General features: G+C 44.7%; 1 protein-coding gene across 4 annotated transcripts in view; it reads left to right on the top strand.

Annotated features, from left to right (window-relative positions):
* RAP1GAP2 (RAP1 GTPase activating protein 2) overlaps positions 1 to 19,061 on the top strand; it is a 1,157,994-nt gene that overhangs the window by 1,029,544 nt on the left and 109,389 nt on the right. For all 4 annotated transcript variants that reach the window (XM_069761272.1, XM_069761274.1, XM_069761271.1 and 1 more), the window contains 2 exons: positions 14,735 to 14,767; positions 15,236 to 15,445. In XM_069761272.1, the coding sequence (XP_069617373.1) occupies positions 14,735 to 14,767; positions 15,236 to 15,445 (243 nt within the window). The remainder of the gene's footprint in view (positions 1 to 14,734; positions 14,768 to 15,235; positions 15,446 to 19,061) is intronic.

The raw sequence follows: 19,061 nt of genomic DNA, 5'->3' as shown, positions 1-19,061 counted from the left end.
TCCTAGGCTATAAATAATATTATTTTACTGTTTATAAGGCTCAAGGACATTGTTAAAATGTATTTTTAGCAATCTGGGTAAATTAATATTCAGGATATTTGTCATAAGGTCTACAATGAAATTGTTATAATAATAGCTGTTGACACTTCTCTTGCCTCCCCTATGAATTTTGTGAAGGTTAAACTCACTATATGGAGATTCGTCCTTCTTTTATAATGTGTTCACTGGCATTATAACCTTCATCCACAAGCTATTTCGCTGGCCTGTCTTTACCAGTGTCTTCTACATTCTTCTGTAAATGTTCTTCGCTGGCTTTTAGATGTTAAAATAAGAAATGTCATTTTCATTTAGTTACTTGACGCTAGAGCTCATCAATATGGAGGCATTTCTGGCAGCAGAATTACTAGTCCTCTAATGATCGCCTCCTGATAAAACAGTCATTTTATCAAAACTACATTAAGGAGCCCAGTAAGTGACACATCACTTGAATTAGGGTCTCTGTCTCTGCATTATTTTGCTCTCAGATTATGTGACAAAAGCCTTGTGACAGATTTTTTCGGATAAAAAAAAATCTCCTAATATGTGTCATACCAAGAGCCTAACAATTTAGATGCAGTTAAGGAGCTGAAACTCCTAAACCCTTCATCCAATATTAATGTGGATACCCTCAAATGAAAGCTGAAAGTCTGAACTTCAACTGCATCTGAATTGTTTTGTTTAAAATTCATTGTGGTAATGGCTATAACCAAAATTAGAAAAATGTTGTCTCTGTCCAAATATATGTGGACTTAACTGTATATATATTGTAAGACTCATGCTGGTGTGGTAGATGGAGGCAGGTATATCTCGCCCAGGTGTTTGTCCTATGTGAATTAGGCCACTCAGTATCTCCAGGGTGCTAATGGGTTAATGATTGCAGGAATAAAAGATGACCAGCTGGGTGTTTCCAGTGTCTGCCTGGGGCACACAGATTGCCTGCCTGTGTGGGACAAACGTGAGTGAAGAGCTCTGCTCAAGAATTGTGTGATGTTAGCTGGGTGGGAGAAGCCCCCCCAGTTGTTGAGATAGCAACGTATTTGTTTAGTTAGTGCCGGACAGGCTAGGGTTTATTTTTATGTTTTGTTTTTTGTGTTGCTTTCACGTTAATAAATCTGACCTGAGGTCAGCCTGCTCAGAAACCTGCTGTACGCCTCAGATTCAATGCACAAACCACATGTCCTTTGACCCCAGCAAAGGCGATCCCAGAGTGTTTTGTCACATTGTGGTGGAGAACGCGGGCATACCGTGGCACAGGCGACAGCATGGAAGACGTGGTGAAAGCCTTAGTACAGTCCACTGCCGTACAGCAGCAGGCCACTGCCGCACAGCACGAAGCTAATCGCTTGATGGCCGCACAGCTGAAGGAGTTACTGGACATGACGGTTGCAGACCGCCAACTTCTCCAACAGGTGGCGCAGCGCCTGGTGAGCATGCCTGACGCTGACCCGGAAGCAGAGTCCAGAAGGATCCATGTGAGTCGATACTGGCAAAAGCTGACTGCAGAAGATGACGTCGAGGCATACCTGACAACGTTTGAGCGGACGGCATTGAGAGAGAAGTGGCCGAAGGCACGATGGGCCGATTTGATTGCCCCGTTTCTCTCCGGCGAGGCCCAAAAAGCTTACCATAATTTGGACCCGGAGGTCGCTCAGGACTTTGAGAAGCTGAAAGCTGAGATCCTGGCCTGGCTGGGTGTGACGACGGCTGTCCGTGCACAGAGGGTACATCAGTGGACATACCAGCAAGATAAACCAGCGCGGTCTCAGATGTTCGACCTGATCTACTTGACAAAGAAATGGCTGCAACCCGAGGTACTGACAATACCCGAAATAATCCAGCGGGTTGTCCTGGACAAGTACCTGAGAGTACTACCCCCAGCGCTGAAAAGGTGGGTAAGCCAAGGAAATCCCACGACAGCGGATCAACTTGTGGAGTTGGTCGAGCGTTATTCCGTGGCAGAAGGACTTCCCGACGACACCGCCAAACCCCGGTCTGTGCCTCCTCCTCGTGGAACCGGTAAGACTGTTCCAGGGACCACGGGTGAAGGAAAATCGCTTAAAACTGTGGGGGAGGAGTCCGGGACTGCTCGCACTCCGAGACCAAGAGTATTGGACGGTGGTCTCAGTAGGGGACCTGTTAGGTGTTTCCGCTGCCATGAGAAGGGTCATGTTTCTGCGAACTGTCCTGTTACCGCTGAACCCATGCAGTGCGACGTTATAGACTCTAGAAAACGCATGTCTTTGGTTACACAGCTAGTGAGTGTGAATGCGGGTCAAAATGATACAGTGAAACACCTGTGTGAATTATCTGTTGATGGGAAAAATGTTGTGGCATTACTAGACTCTGGAAGTGTGGTGACTCTGGTGAAAGCTAGTCTAGTGGCACTTCCGTCTGGTCCGTCTGACAAGTTTTCTGTGACGTGTGTGCATGGTGACACCCGCTCGTACTTAACAGCGGTCATATGGATTTCTACTCCCTATGGGTCAGTGCAGCACAAAGTGGGACTCGTTCCCGCATTGTTACATGATGTAATCCTGGGTAGGGATTTTCCCTATTTCTGGCAGTTGTGGGAGAATCAGTTGCTCCTTCACGGTAGCTGTACCCGTGAATCTTCTCCCATGCCATCTGGAGGTCCCGAGTCCCTAGAGGAGACCCCACAGGAAGATGTTGCTGGGGAGGTTAGTGAATCTAACCTTCAGTACCCCTTCTCCGTCATGGCGGGGGAAACAGAGGAAACTGAGGAACTTCAGCGAGAGGCGGAGGCAGACAGCCATCAGGCACCCTGCCTGCCAGATTTGGGAGTCCAGGTGGATGACTTCCACAGCGAGCAAATGAAAGATCCTACCCTGACTCCGGCTAGGAAAAATGTAAAAATGATAGATGGGGTACCCGTAGAACCTGACACTAGGCTAGCGTACCCGTATATGGTTCTTGAAAATGATTTGCTCTACCAGGTAGAAAAAAAAGGGGAAGACACAGTGCAACGGTTAGTGGTACCCAAACCTTATCGGCGGAAGGTACTGGATTTGGCCCACGGACATATAATGGGGGGACATCTGGGGGTACAGAAAACCACAGAAAGGATATTGCATTGTTTTGTGTGGCCTGGAATACATTGTGATGTGCGTAACTATTGTGAGTCCTGTCCAGAGTGCCAAATCGCGGCCCCTAAATCTCAGTTCCGTAGCCCTTTGGTACCCCTTCCTATCATCGGGGTCCCTTTTGAGAGAATTGGGATGGATTTGGTTGGGCCCCTTCCCCGATCCGCACGTGGGCACCAACATATCCTCGTCATCGTGGACTATGCCACTCGTTACCCGGAAGCCGTCCCTTTGCGTAACACAGCTACCAAGACGATCGCCAAGGAATTGGTACAAGTGTTTAGTCGGGTGGGAATTCCAAAACAGATACTCACCGACCAGGGGACTCCCTTTATGTCGAGGGTAATGAAGGAGCTCTGCAGGCTCTTACAAATAGACCCGTTGCGTACGTCTGTCTATCACCCTCAAACAGATGGCCTGGTTGAGCGCTTCAACAAAACCTTAAAACAGATGCTCCGGAAGGCGATAGACAAAGATGGGAAGAACTGGGATTACTTGTTACCCTATTTGCTGTTTGCCATTAGGGAAGTTCCCCAGTCTTCCACAGGATTTTCGCCTTTCGAACTGTTGTACGCCCGTCGTCCCCGGGGACTGCTGGACGTCGCAAAAGAAACCTGGGAAGGTCAAGTCACTCCCTTTAAAACGGTGATCGACCATGTAACACAAATGCAGGATCGTATTGCCGCTGTCATGCCCATTGTTAGGGACCATATGTTACAGGCCCAGGGAGCCCAGAGGCAAAGTTATGATAGAGGCGCTAAGGTCCGTACATTTGCACCCGGCGATAGGGTGTTGGTCCTAATCCCTACAGTGGATAGTAAATTCCTGGCGAAATGGCAGGGCCCATTTGAGGTCCGAGAAAGAGTTGGTGAAGTGAACTATAAAGTGTACCAGCCGGGTAAGAGAAAACCGGAACAGATTTATCATGTGAATCTGATAAAATCCTGGAAAGACCGCTCTGCCCTAACGGCGGATCTGCCCCGTCCGGTTTGTTCACCTACTGTACCAGAGGTGCAGGTTGCTGAGACTCTCTCAGAACGACAAAAATCTGAGGTTAAGCAATTTTTGTTACAGAACCGACAGTTTTTCTCCGAAAAACCTGGCCGGACTAAGTTGGTGAAACATGAGATTGTCACAGAGCCTGGCGTCACTGTTCATGTGAAGCCCTACCGGATTCCGGAAGCCCGCCGTGAAGCCGTCTCCCGGGAAGTGATGGCAATGTTGGACTTAGGAGTCATTGAGGAGTCACACAGCGCCTGGTCCAGTCCAATTGTGTTGATACCTAAACCGGATGGCTCCATCCGGTTTTGTAATGACTTTAGGAAACTGAATGCAGTTTCTAAATTTGATGCGTACCCTATGCCCCGGGTCGATGAGTTGATCGACCGGCTTGGTAAAGCCCGATACATTACGACCCTGGATTTAACAAAGGGGTACTGGCAGATTCCTCTGGCCGAGGCGGCCAGAGAGAAGACGGCATTTGCTACACCGGAAGGTCTGTTCCAGTATGTCTATATGCCGTTTGGACTTCACGGAGCTCCCGCAACGTTCCAGAGATTGATGGATCGAGTCTTGAGGCCTCACAGACAGTACACTTCTGCCTACCTGGATGACATCGTAATTTACAGCATGGACTGGGAAACTCATCTCCAGAAGGTACAAGCGGTGATTGATGACCTGCGAGATGCAGGTTTAACGGCATACCCCAAGAAATGCCACATCGGGCTTGAAGAAGCCCGATACTTGGGCTACGTGATTGGCCGAGGAGTGGTTAAACCCCAGATCGACAAAATACAGGCAATTCAGGGCTGGCCACAACCAGTGAACAAGAAACAAGTGCAGGCTTTCCTGGGGATTGCCGGCTATTATCGCCGGTTCATACCCAATTTTGCAGCCATGGCTACTCCCTTGACGGATCTTACCAAGGGGAAGGGTTCCGTCATGGTAAAATGGACCTCAGCTGCTGAAGAGGCCTTCCACAGCCTGAAACGGGCTTTGTGCTCTCAGCCCGTACTAGTGACTCCTGATTTCAGCAGCGAGTTTGTGGTACAAACTGATGCCTCTGATACTGGTGTCGGAGCTGTACTTTCCCAGGTGAGGGACGGAGTCGAACACCCGGTCCTCTATCTCAGTCGGAAACTGAATGTACATGAGCAGAGATATGCGGTGGTTGAAAAAGAGTGCCTAGCCATTAAATGGGCTCTCGACTCCCTCAAGTATTACCTGGCTGGTAGGAAGTTTAGGCTGGTCACCGACCATGCCCCTCTCAAGTGGATGCACCTCCACAAGGACCGTAATAGTCGGGTAACCCGGTGGTTCCTTGCCCTGCAGGCTTACTCTTTTACGGTGGAGCACCGACCTGGGGTGCAGATGGGGAACGCCGATGCCCTATCCCGAGTGCACTGTTTCAAAAGTGTTCTTGCTCGACCGGAGTGGTCTGAGCAAGGGGGGGGGGGATATGTAAGACTCATGCTGGTGTGGTAGATGGAGGCAGGTATATCTCGCCCAGGTGTTTGTCCTATGTGAATTAGGCCACTCAGTATCTTCAGGGTGCTAATGGGTTAATGATTGCAGGAATAAAAGATGACCAGCTGGGTGTTTCCAGTGTCTGCCTGGGGCACACAGATTGCCTGCCTGTGTGGGACAAACGTGAGTGAAGAGCTCTGCTCAAGAATTGTGTGATGTTAGCTGGGTGGGAGAAGCCCCCCCAGTTGTTGAGATAGCAACGTATTTGTTTAGTTAGTGCCGGACAGGCTAGGATTTATTTTTATGTTTTGTTTTTTTGTGTTGCTTTCACGTTAATAAATCTGACCTGAGGTCAGCCTGCTCAGAAACCTGCTGTACGCCTCAGATTCAATGCACAAACCACGTGTCCTTTGACCCCAGCAAAGGCGATCCCAGAGTGTTTTGTCACAATATATTCTTTCTTTATTTAGTAATTTAAAAAAATACATTCGGCTACATTTAGGCGCCATCCAGCGTAATAGCTCTATTCTGCAGATTAACTCCATATGTGCAGTTTAATAGCATTGTTTATGGTGACAGGTTCCCATTAACAAAACTCTAATATTTGTCTTTTGTGGGGCCAGATAGCTTTTTTTTTTCTAAAATGTGTTAGGCTCTTGGTATGACATATATATTTTTTATTTTTTTTTATCCGAAAAAATATGTCACAAGGCTTTTGTCACATAATTTAAGAGCAAAATGATGCAGAGACTCTAATTCAAGTGATGTGTCACTGGCCAACAAAGGGTTTTCAACCAAGTACTAGAAATGATCATTTTATTTAAAATTATTTAATCTGTCCAATTACTTTTGGTCCCTTTAAAAACAGGGTGGCACATAGGGTTGAGCGACTTTTACTTTTATAGGATTGGGTCGGGTTTCATGAAACCCGACTTTTTCAAAAGTCGGGTCGAGTGAAATCGGCCGATCCTATAAAAAAGTCGGGGTCGGGGTCGGCCGAAACACGAAACCCAATGCAGTGCATTGGGTTTCCAATGGTTCCCAGGGTCTGGAGAAGAGGAAACTCTCCTTCAGGCCCTGGGATCCATATTTAAAGGGAACCTGTCACCCCGAAATTCACGGGTGAGATAAGCCCACCGGCATCAGGGGCTTATCTACAGCATTCTGTAATGCTGTAGATAAGCCCCCGATGTTACCTGAAAAAGGAGAAAAAGACGTTAGATTATACTTACCCAGGGGCGGTCCCGCTGCTGGTCAGGTCAGATGGGCGTCTCCGGTCCGCTGCGGCGCCTCCTATCTTCTTTCCATGACGTCCTCTTCTGATCTTCAGCCACGGCTCCGGCGCAGGCGTACTTTGCTCTGCCCTGTTGTGGGCAGACAAAGTACTGCAGTGTGCAGGCTGTTATGATTAGGCAATTCAGTACCACAGTGAACATAGAGGTCAGAGCACACACTGTGATCTGACAATAATCCAAAAACATAGAACGAGCTCTGAGACGTGGGAACTCTGTTGACCGCAATCCCTGATCCTCACCAACAACACTAGAGGCAGCCGTGGATTGCGCCTAACGCTACCTATGCAACTCGGCACAGCCTGAGAAACTAACTAGCCTGAAGATAGAAAATAAGCCTACCTTGCCTCAGAGAAATACCCCAAAGGAAAAGGCAGCCCCCCACATATAATGACTGTGAGTTAAGATGAAAAGACAAACGTAGAGATGAAATAGATTTAGCAAAGTGAGGCCCGACTTTCTGAACAGAGCGAGGATAGGAAAGGTAACTTTGCGGTTAACACAAAACCCTAAAAACCACGCAAAGGGGGCAAAAAGACCCTCCGTACCGAACTAACGGCACGGAGGTACACCCTCTGCGTCCCAGAGCTTCCAGCAAACAAATAGATAAGCTGGACAGAAGAAAAGCAAACAAAATAGCAAAGGAAAACTTAGCTATGCAGAGCAGCAGGCCACAGGAACGATCCAGGAGGAAAACAAGTCCAATACTAGAACATTGACAGGAAGCCAGGATCAAAGCACTAGGTGGAGTTAAGTAGAGCAGCACCTAACGACCTCACCACATCACCTGAGGGAGGAAACTCAGAAGCCGCAGTACCACTTCCCTCCACCAACGGAAGCTCACAGAGAGAATCAGCCAAAGTACCACTTGTGACCACAGGAGGGAGCTCTGCCACAGAATTCACAACAGCAGAAGCCGGAAAGGTCAGAGGCTCGGCGCCTGCGCACTGCAGTACTTTGTCTGCCCTCAACAGGGCAGAGCAAAGTACGCCTGCGCCCGAGCCGTGGCTGAAGATCAGAAGAGGACGTCATGGAAAGAAGATAGGCGCTGCAGCGGACCGGAGACACCCATCTGACCTGACCAGCAGCGGGACCGCCCCTGGGTAAGTATAATCTAACGTCTTTTTCTCCTTTTTCAGGTAACATCGGGGGCTTATCTACAGCATTACAGAATGCTGTAGATAAGCCCCTGATGCCGGTGGGCTTACCTCACCCGCGATTTTCGGGGTGACAGGTGCCCTTTAAGTGTAAAATAAAGAATTAAAATAAAAATTATTGCTATACTTACCCTCTGACGCGCCCTGGTACTAACCGGCAGCCTTCCTTCCTTAGAATCAGCGCGTGAATGACCTTAGATGACGTCGCGGCTTGTGATTGGTCGCGCGACCGCCCATGTGACCTCTCACGCGACCAATCACAAGCCGCGACGTCACCGAAGGTCCTTCAAGCGCTGATTCTTAGGAAGGAAGGCTGCCGGAAAGAAGCAGGGTGCGTCCGAGGGTGAGTATATTCCTATTAGGTATATACTCACCCTCGGACGCGCCCTGCTTCTTTCCGGCAGCCTTCCTTCCTAAGAATCAGCGCTTGAAGGACCTTCGGTGACGTCGCGGCTTGTGATTGGTCGCGTGAGCGGTCACATGGGTGTCGCGCGACCAATCACAAGCCGCGACGTCATCTAAGGTCATTCACGCGCTGATTCTAAGGAAGGAAGGCTGCCGGTTAGTACCAGGGCGCGTCAGAGGGTAAGTATAGCAATATTTTTTATTTTAATTCTTTATTTTACACTTAAATATGGATTCCGATACCGATTTCCGATATTGCAAACATATCGGAACTCGGTATCGGAATTCCGATACCAGATTCAGAAGATCGCCAACCTCATGGCCGACCCCACACAGGGGTCGGGTCGGGTTTCATGAAACCCGACTTTGCCAAAAGTCGGCGACTTCTTAAAATGGCCGACCCGTTTCGCTCAACCCTAGTGGCACATGTTAAGGAGCTGAAACTCCTAAACCCTTCATCCAATATTAATGTGGATACCCTCAAATGAAAGCTGAAAGTCTGAACTTCAACTGCATCTGAATTGTTTTGTAAAAAATGCATTGTGGTAATGTCTATAACCAAAATTAGAAAAATGTTGTCTCTGTCCAAATATATATTATATGGACTTAACTGTATTTTTCCAATAAATAAATTCCTTTATGTAAATTAAAAAAAAACAATAAAAGTACACATATTTGGTATCGCCACATCCGTAATGACCTATAAACTGTCCCACTAGTTAACCCCTTTAGTGAACCCCATAAAAAAACAAGGCAAAAAACAATGCTTTCTCATCATACCGCCAAACAAAAAGTGGAATAACACGCAATCAAAAAGGCTAATATAAATAATCATGGTACCGCTGAAAACGTCATCTTGTCTTGCAAAAAACATGCTGCCATACAGCATCATCAGTGAAAAAATAAAAAAGTTATAGCTCTCAGAATAAAGCAATGCAAAAATAATTATTTTTTTATATAAAATAGTTTTTATTGTATAAAAGCGCCAAAACATAAAAAAATTATATAAATGAGATGTCGCTGTAATCGTACTGACCCGAAGAATAAAGCCGCTTTATCAATTTTACCACACGCGGAATGGTATAAACACCCCACCCAAAAGAAATTCATGAATTGCTGTTTTTTGTTCATTCTGCCTCCCAAAAATCATAATAAAAAGCGATTAAAAAATGTTGTGTGCCTGAAAATGGTACCAATAAAAACATCAACTCATCTTGCAAAAAACAAGACCTCACATGACTCTGAGGGCCAAAGTATGGAAAAATTATAGCTCTCAAAATGTGGTGATGCAAAAACTATTTTTGCAATAAAAAGCATCTTTTAGCGTGTGACAGCAGCCAAACATAAAAACCCACTATAAATAGTAAATCAAACCCCCCTTTATCACCCCCTTAGTTAGGGAAAAAAAAAACATAAAAAAAGTATTTATTTCCATTTTCTCATTAGGGTTAGGGCTAAAGTTAGAGTTAGGGTTGGAGCTAATGTTTGGGTTTGGGATGGGTCTAAATTTAGGGTTATGGTTTGGATTAGGGTTAGGGTTCGGATTACGTTTACGGTTGGGATTAGGGTAAGGGTTGGGATTATAGCTAGGGGTGTGGTTAGGGTTATGGTTAGGGTTGGAATTAGGGTTAGGGGTGTGTTGAGGTTAGTGAGGTTAGGGGTGTGTTGGGCTTAGGTTTGTGGTTAGGGTTGGGACAAGGGTTAGGGGTGTGTTGGGGTTAGGGTTGGCATTAGAATTGGGGGGTTTCCACTGCTTAGGCACATCAGTGGCTCTCCAAATATGACATGGCATCCGATCTCAATTCCAGCCAATTTCTGCGTTGAAAAAGTCAAACGTACCCCTTCCCTTCCGAGCTCTGCCGTGCGCCCAAACAGTGGTTTACCCCCACATGTGGGGTATCAGCATACTCAGGACAAATTGGACACCAAGTTTTGCAGTCCAATTTCTCCTGTTACCCTTGTGTAAATTAAAATTTGGGGGCTTAAAAAAATCATTTTTCTGGGAAAAAATAATTTTTTTTATTTTCACGGCTCTGTGTTATGAACTTTAGTGAAACACTTGGGGGTTCAAAGTTCTCACAAACACATGTAGATAAGTTCCTTGAGGGGTCTAGTTTCCAAAATGGCATCACTTGTGGTCGTTTCTACTGTTTCGGCACATCAGTGGCTCTGCAAACGCAACATGATGCCCGCAGACCATTCCATCAATGTCTGTATACCAAAACGTCACTACTTCCCTTCCGTGCCCTGACGTGTGCCCAAATAGTAATTTTCTTCCACATATGGGGTATCAGCGTACTCAGGATAAATTGGACAACAATATTTGGGGTCCAATTTCTCCTGTTACCCTTGTTAAAATACAAAATTGCAGCTTAAAAATCATTTTTGTGTAAAAAAAAGGATTTTTTATTTTTATGGCTCTGCGTTATAAACTTTAGTGTTACACTTGGGGGTTCAAAGTTCTCACCACACATCTAGATAAGTTCCTTGGGGGGTCTAGTTTCCAATATGGTGTCACTTGTGTGGTTTTCTACTGTTTAGATACATCAGGGGCTCTGCAAATGCAACGTGACGCCCGCAGACCATTCTATCAAAGTCTCCATTCAAAAACGGCGCTCCTTCCCTTCTGAGCTCTGCCATGCACCAAAACGGTGGTTCCCCCCACATATGGGGTATCAGCGTACTGAGGACATATTGCACAACAACAGTTGGGGTCCAATTTCTCCGGATACCCTTGGGAAAATAAAACATGCGGGCTAAAAGATAATTTTTGTGGAAAAAAATGATTTTTTTATTTTCATGGCACTACATTATAAACTTTAGTGAAACTATTGGGGGTTCAAAGTGCACTGCTCACCATACATCTAGATAAGTTCCTTGGGTGGTCTAGTTTCCAAAATGCTGTCACTTGTTGGGGTTTCTACTGTGTAGGTACATCAGGGGCTCTGAAAACGCAACGTGACGCCTGCAGACCATTCCATCAAAGTCTGCATTCCAAAACAGCGCTCCTTCACTTTCGAGCTCTGCCATGCACCAAAATGGTAGTTCCCCCCACATATGGAGTATCAGAGTACTCAGTACAAATTGCGCAACAACTTTTGGGGTCCAATTTCTCCTGTTACCCTTGGTAAAATAAAACGAATTGGATCTGAAGTAAATTTTTTGAGAAAAAAAGTTAAATGTTCATTTTTTTTAAACATTCCAAAAATTCCTGTGAAGCACCTGAAGGGTTAATAAAACTTCTTAAATGTGGTTTTGAGCACCTTGAGGGGTTCAGTTTTTAGAATGGTGTCACTTTTGGGTATTTTTTATCATATAGATCCCTCAAAGAGACTTCAAATGTGATGTGGTACCTAAAAAAAATGGTGTTGTAAAAATGAGAAATCGCTGGTTAATTTTTAACCCTTATAACTTCTTAACAAAAAAAAGTTGGTACCAGAATTGTGCTGATGTACAGTAGGCATGTGGGAAATGTTACTTATTAAGTATTTTGTGTGACATATCTCTGTAATTTAAAGACATGAAAATTCAAAGTTGGAAAATTGCGAAATTTTCTCAATTTTCGTCAATATTCCTTTTTTTTCACAAATAAATGCAAGTCATGTCAAAGAAATTTTACCACTATCATGAAGTACAATATGTCACGAGAAAACTTTGTCAGAATCCCCGGGATCCATGGAAGCGTTCCAGAGTTATTACCTCATAAAGGGACAGTGGTCAGAATTGTAAAAATTGGCCTGGTCATTAACATGCAAACCACTCTTGGGGGTAAAGGGGATACTTAAAGAGTTGACTGAGCCAGCGCCTCTCCCATTACTGAAATAACATTCCTGACCCTGACTGACACTGACTCTGCATTGGGGCCGGCTGTCAGTCATAGAGTCGGCACCGACGCTGGTTCAGTCACCACTCTGAGAATACAGAGCGGCAGCTGTAACCATGCCACGACAGTAAGGCTAGCTGTCAGTCAGGGCTGGGGGAGTGGTTACAGCTGCTGCTCTGTACACTTATTGAGGCGACTGAACCTGCACTGCACCATGACTGAAATCGTGTTGTTTCTGACTGACACTGGCTCTGCATTGGGGCCGACTGTCAGTCATGGGGGCAGTATCAGCACTGGATCTGTCACCACTCTGAGAATACAGAGTGGTGGTGGTAACCATGCTCCAACAGTAAGGCCAACTGTCAGTCAGAGCTGGTGGCGCGGTTACAGCCACCGCTCTGCACACTTATTGAGGTGACTGAACCAGTGCTGAATGCAGAGCGGTGGCTGTAAATGTGCTGACATCCCTGACTAACAGCCGGCCTTTTCGAGGCCTGGATACAGCCGCCGCTCTGCATTCTCAGAGCGGTGACTGAACCAGTGCCGGCTCCACCCCCATGACTGACAGTCGGCCCCAATGCAGAGCCAGTGTCAGTCAGAATCAGGAGCGCGATATCAGTCACGGGGTGGCACTGGTTCAGGCACCTCAATAAGTACACAGAGCGGCAGCTGTAACTGCTCCCCTCAGCCCTGACTGACAGCCGGCCTTACTGTCAGGTTAAAGCCGCAGCTCTGTATTCTCAGAGTGGTGACTGAACAAGCGCCGCCCCCATGACTGAAACAGGGAACGCTGCTGGGGAGAATAAAGTTAACTTTCTCCCGGCAGCGTTAGGCTAAGTGCAGATGCCAGCCAGCATTAAACCGCTACTAACCCGCAGATTAACTCCATATCTGCAGGTTAATATGCTTTTTTTTTCTGTTGACATGTTCCCTTTAAGGACTTTACACTCTCATATTCACAATAAACATCTGGCTTCTCCGTTTTAGCAACTAAACAATGGTCAAGTGGAAAACGCAGCATTGCAAATGCATTGTGTAAGCCAGGCGCTAAGACGCATGCGGACTTATCTAGGCTGCTGGCATAGCTGCAGTTTTATTTTGCTTGTATAAATGATCGCTCGCATTCTTTAGCAAATTGTCTGAATTCCCAGTTCTCTCCTATTGATTTACTTTCAAAATCAACTTGTTGGGATTGTGAATAGTTTGTTTCGCCATCTGGCTTAATAAAAGCTCAACTTTGTTTTACAACGTGCTTCCAGCATCTACAATGTAAGTAAGATTGTACACAGTGGGATATTATATTCTCCGCTGCTCACATCTTTGAGGCATATAAAAGCATGATGAAGAGTCATGTATTATTGAGTCTCAACGCAACACTTCCTAAGTTACAGTAGTTTGGGAGAAAGCAGTAAATTGATTGATAGCACCCATAAATACGCTTTGTTTAGCTTCACCCACATGATATCTTATCTTTTACCATATACTGCTCTCAATGTCTAGAAGTGAAATGATCTTTAGGTGGAGAAACGCACGGTCATTGTGTAAATGGTATAGTATCCTTTTATTTGTACCATACATCACAATAATATTTTGTATGTTTTTTTGTGGACCATGTCAGTAAGATTCACTTTGCTGTTTATATGGTTAGTGTTTTGAGCGTTTGATTACAGGTGAAGTGTTGAAAAGCGCTTGTTGAAAAAAAGAAGGAGCGCGTCACTGCTTTGAAGTGGCTCCAGATGGAATCGACTCTAAATTAGGCAATGCCCAATCAAAAGTCATTAAAAAACCCTCTCTTCCTAAACCCTCCAGAAATGTTTCACTACCGCTTCAGGAAACGTAAAACTCCCAGAAGGATTGTTTCCTAAAATAGTTTCCAATAGCAAACTTATAATTTTTAACAGCCTCAAAAAACTCTATCCGCAATTAGTCTGAGGTTGAGGCTAACGCCTCAACTCATCAAGATCGGCGTTCATCACGCCAGCCTTCATGAAGGGGTGTGATGGAGTCAGAGGCGCCTGATTTATTAAGAGGCCTTTCAATGAATGTAAAGTTTTGTGCACCTCCATGGGCCTTGTCACAAAGCTTAAGATTTCTGGGGTAAGGCACGGCTCGTCATCACGAATTAGATGAGATGTTGCGTCACTCCTATAGTCTGCCCATTTTGGTGGAGCTTGGTAAATCTGGTGTGAACAGCCAGTCGGGGACGGCACGAGACTAGTCTGTCTCCAGCTATGGTCCCCAGCCGGATCTTCAATGTTCTTATATGTCTACTGAAGCACCAGAGAATGTCAAATCATAATATACGTGGCAGCACTTGTGCAACCAGGCTGCGATTACCGCTGCCCATGATTTGGGCAGCATGAGTTTGTCTGAAAGTTTCCCTTTAGTGACATCAGAAAAATGTGAAGTTTGGAGTAAACTACATAATGAATTATTCTTTTCTTTTTACAGGATGACTACATACCCTACCCCAGCATTGAGGAGGTAATCCTTTATATGCGTTTCAAACATTTACTTGTGTTCTTATAACAAGCAAAATGGTGCTAATTTCAGAGCTACAGTTACTTGACTAATTAAGGTAAAATGCTATAAAAGGAGATATTTGTCCTTGTGTTCTAGAGTTAAGCACTGTAGAAATTTCAATAAACCGATCAGTAGTCTCTGCTCTGTCAATGAAGCTCTATACCTCCTCCATCAATATCCAGGCTCTACACCGAACACTTTATGTCTCACAACCAAGTGGTTTAAAACTGATATCCCTGGGACCCTTGCTTTTCATCTATATGGTATGAATTGTACGGATCTCTGATGTGCCACCAGAACTTATTCTGTCACTTTTAAATAATTTCTCACAAAGTGCCACAAAGCCATTGGTTTATGATATTGATTTCCTCTATGAGATGCTACTCAGTAGATGTATGTCTTTTGCCTCTTTCTTCTTCTATATTGTAGATCCTGGAGAAGGACACCTCTTATCCACTCATTATTTTGCCTCAGTTTGGAGGTTATTGGATAGAAGATCCAGAAAATCTAAGCACTCCAACATCTTCAGACAGTAGTATATGTGATGAAGAGGAAGAACCCATGAGCCCCAGTACATATGGATACAAACTAGAATATAAAGGTTCAGCTCGGGCATACAGAAAACATTTCTTAGGGAAGGTTTGTGGGTTTTAAATTTTTTAATATCTTGTTTGGGTGTATAGCCTGTATTATAGTCCAGATCTACAATACATTGGCAATTCTGCCATTGACAGTTACATAGTTACATTGCTTGAAAAACCTTTCTCCACCAATTGTACATTTTGTCACTAATTTAACTATAGCCCACAATGTTATGTGTATTAAGGAAATCATCCGCCCTTTTTTAAAAGCTGTCATAGTGTCTGCCATTACTACGTCTTGTGGTCGGCATTCCACTGTCTGATTCCTCTAACTGTAAAGAACTCTTTCCTATTTAGCTCCCGGAATCACCTTTCTTCCACCTGTAATGAGTGTCCCTTGGTCCTTAGTATGGTCTTTGGAAGGAATAAGTTATGTGCAAGTCCTCTGTAGTGACCACACACATATTTATACATGTAAATTAGATCTCCTCTGAGGCGTCTTTTTTCTAAAGGTACCGTCACACTGAACGATATCGCTAGCGATCCGTGACGTTGCAGCATCCTGGCTAGCGATATCGTTGAGTTTGACAGGCAGCAGCGATCAGGATCCTGCTGTGATGTCGTTGGTCGCTGCAGAAAGTCCAGCACTTTATTTCGTCGCTGGACTCCCTGCAGACATCGCTGAATCACCGTGTGTAACGCCGATTCAGCGATGTCTTCACTGGTAACCAGGGTAAACATCGGGTTACTAAGCGCAGGGCCACGCTTAGTAACCCGATGTTTACCCTGGTTACCAGCGTAAAAGTTAAAAAAAACAAACACTACATACTTACCTTCCATGCCGTCACCGCTCTGCTTTCCGGTCGCTGTGCCCACAGTCAGTGCAGGAAAGCACAGCGCCGGGGACAGACAGCGGAAGGTAAGTATGTAGTGTTTGTTTTTTTACTTTTACGATGGTAACCAGGGTAAACATCGGGTTACTAAGCGCGGCCCTGCGCTTAGTAACCCGATGCTTACCCTGGTTACCGGCATCGTTGGTCGCTGGAGAGCTGTCTGTGTGACAGCTCTCCAGCGACCAAACAGCGACGCTGCAGCGATCGACATCGTTGTCGGTATCGCTGCAGCGTCACTGAGTGTGAAGGTACCTTAAGTTAAACAAGCCTAACTTTTCCAACCTCTCAGCATATGAGATAACTTCCATCACTTTGAGAGCCAATCCATCCCAGTTAACAGGTGGGGGATGTTAAGAGATATCAGCTGACAGGCTGACGTCTCTGGAACTTGGGTTTAGCATTTTTAGGGGGTTCTCCACTATCTAGACAAGACTCTTTTTAAATAAAGTAGTCCTCCTTATAAGATAAAAATAACATATACTCACTTCATGTACTGGTGCCATGGAATGTCAGGGATGTCGACACTTTATCTCCGTGACATATGAGCCCTGCAGCCAATCAGCAGCCACTGTTAGGTTGAAAGGAAGCAAGTGACTGCACAGCAGCTCAATAGTGGGTGCCAATTGGTTACAGGGCTCACATGACACAATGTCACGTGAACCCTCGGATAACCGGCGCTGACGTCGCTAGAACTGCACTGTCATGGTAGATCAATAAAATTCTATTAACCCCTTTCTGACCTCGGACAGTATAGTACTTCCATGGTCAGAACCCCGGCTTTGATGCGGACTCCGGTGGTGAGCCCACATCAAAGCCGGGACATGTCAGTTGTTTTGCACAGCTGACATGTGCCCGCAATAGGGCGGGTGGAATCACGATCCACCCACAGCTATTAAGTAGATAGATGCCGCTGTCAAATGCTGACAGCGGTATTTAACTAGCACTTCCAGCCATGGGGTCGGAAATGCGCTCATCGCTGACCCCCGTCATGTGATCGGGGGTCAGCGATGCATCAGCATCACAACCAGAGGTCTATTGAAGACCTCTATGGTTGTTGATGCCGGATTGCTGTGAGCGCCACCCCGTGGTCGGCGCTCAAAACAATGCAGCTATTCTACTACATAGGAGTGATATAAGCATTGCCCCTATGTAGCAGAGCCGATCAGGCTATGCTAGCTTCCAGCGTCCTATGGAGGCAATTGAAGCATGGCAAAAGTTAAAAAAAAGTTTTAAAAAATATGAAAAAATATATATAAAAGTTTAAATCACCCCTCTTTCACCCCATTCAAAATAAAACAATAAAAAAATCAAATATACACATAGTTGGTCTCGTTGTGTTCAGAATCACCCAATCTATCAATAAAAAAGGATTAACCTGATTGCTAAACGGCATAGCGAGAAAAAAATTTGAAACGCCAAAATTACAGGGTTTTTTTTACGTAACATTGCATTAAAATGCAATAACTGACTATCAAAGTATGCATCTGCAGCAAAATGGTATCATTAAAAACGTCAGCTTGGCACGCAAAAAAATAAGACATCACACCACCCCAGATCATGAAAAATGGAGACGCTACGGGTATCGGAAAATTGTACAATTTTTTTTTTTTAGCAAAGTTTGGAATTTTTTTTCCCACTTAAATAAAAAATCAAGAGAACAATTATAGAACCAGAAACACATGGGCTACTTGCACATTGAACAAGTCTGTAGGAACCTGTTCACACACCACCAAAAAACTTGAAGACACAAAAGAGCAGAGTGAGGTAAAAAATACCCTGTTGTAAAAAAAAATCACAGAAATAAGCAAGTGCTTGTAAAAAGATGAAATAAAAAATCACCTAGATATGTTTGGTGTCTATGACCTGGAGAATCAAAATAGCAGGTCAGTTTCAGCATTTTAGAGAACCTAGAAAAAAGCCAAACAAAAGACAAGTGTGAGATTGCACTTTTTTTGCAATTTCACTGGCCTTGGAATTTTTTTCCCATTTTGTAGTACATGCGATGGTAAAACCAATGGTGTCGTTCAAAAGTACAACTTGTCCTGCCAAAAATAAGCCCTCACATGACCATATTGACGGAAAAATAAAAAAGTTATGGCTCTGGGAAGGAGAGGAGCGGAAAACGAAAACGCAAAACCGAAAAAAGCTGGGGTCATGAAGGGGTTAATAAGAAAATCATGACATGTTGTTCAAATTTTGTGGAGTCCAGAAGATTGACAAATTTGAGTTATGTGTATAGACTGATCATGGCCAGCTTGGTTCTCAGTTTATCAGTGTCTTTTCCTTTTAGTGAAGATTTTAATTTGGCTAAAAATCCTTAGCAATGTTTCAAGGATTGTTAAGTGGGTAGTCATTGACTTAATTGACTTATAAGATGGCAAGTAGTACTAGAAAAACAACTTTTTTACTCCTGAAGAAGAGCTGATTGGTATCTTTTTACTCCAGGAACTTAAACTTTTAAAAATAAATAAATCTGAAAATTCAGGTAAGTTTAACACCCTTAGATGCAGCAATCAATAGCAGTAGAGGCTTCTAAGCAGTTGGATATCAAATATGAAAGGGTTTAATGGATGGTTTTTGAATGGTCTTCTTTGAAGAAGTTATTTGCATATTGAAATGCAAGGAATAAACCCCTGTTTCATTTAACCTCACTGGGATATATGTGTCAATAACTATCAGCAAGCGCGGAAACCGTCCACTTATCCCTTTCATCCTTGATGTCTCATGGTCACTTGCTGACCAGTGGATCTGCTGCAACTGACTTTCTATGTGACGTGCTTT

Source organism: Ranitomeya imitator, chromosome 3 (assembly GCF_032444005.1).
Source record: "Ranitomeya imitator isolate aRanImi1 chromosome 3, aRanImi1.pri, whole genome shotgun sequence".
Classification (NCBI taxonomy): Eukaryota; Metazoa; Chordata; class Amphibia; order Anura; family Dendrobatidae; genus Ranitomeya; species Ranitomeya imitator.
This window is presented reverse-complemented; position numbering and strand designations above follow the sequence as displayed.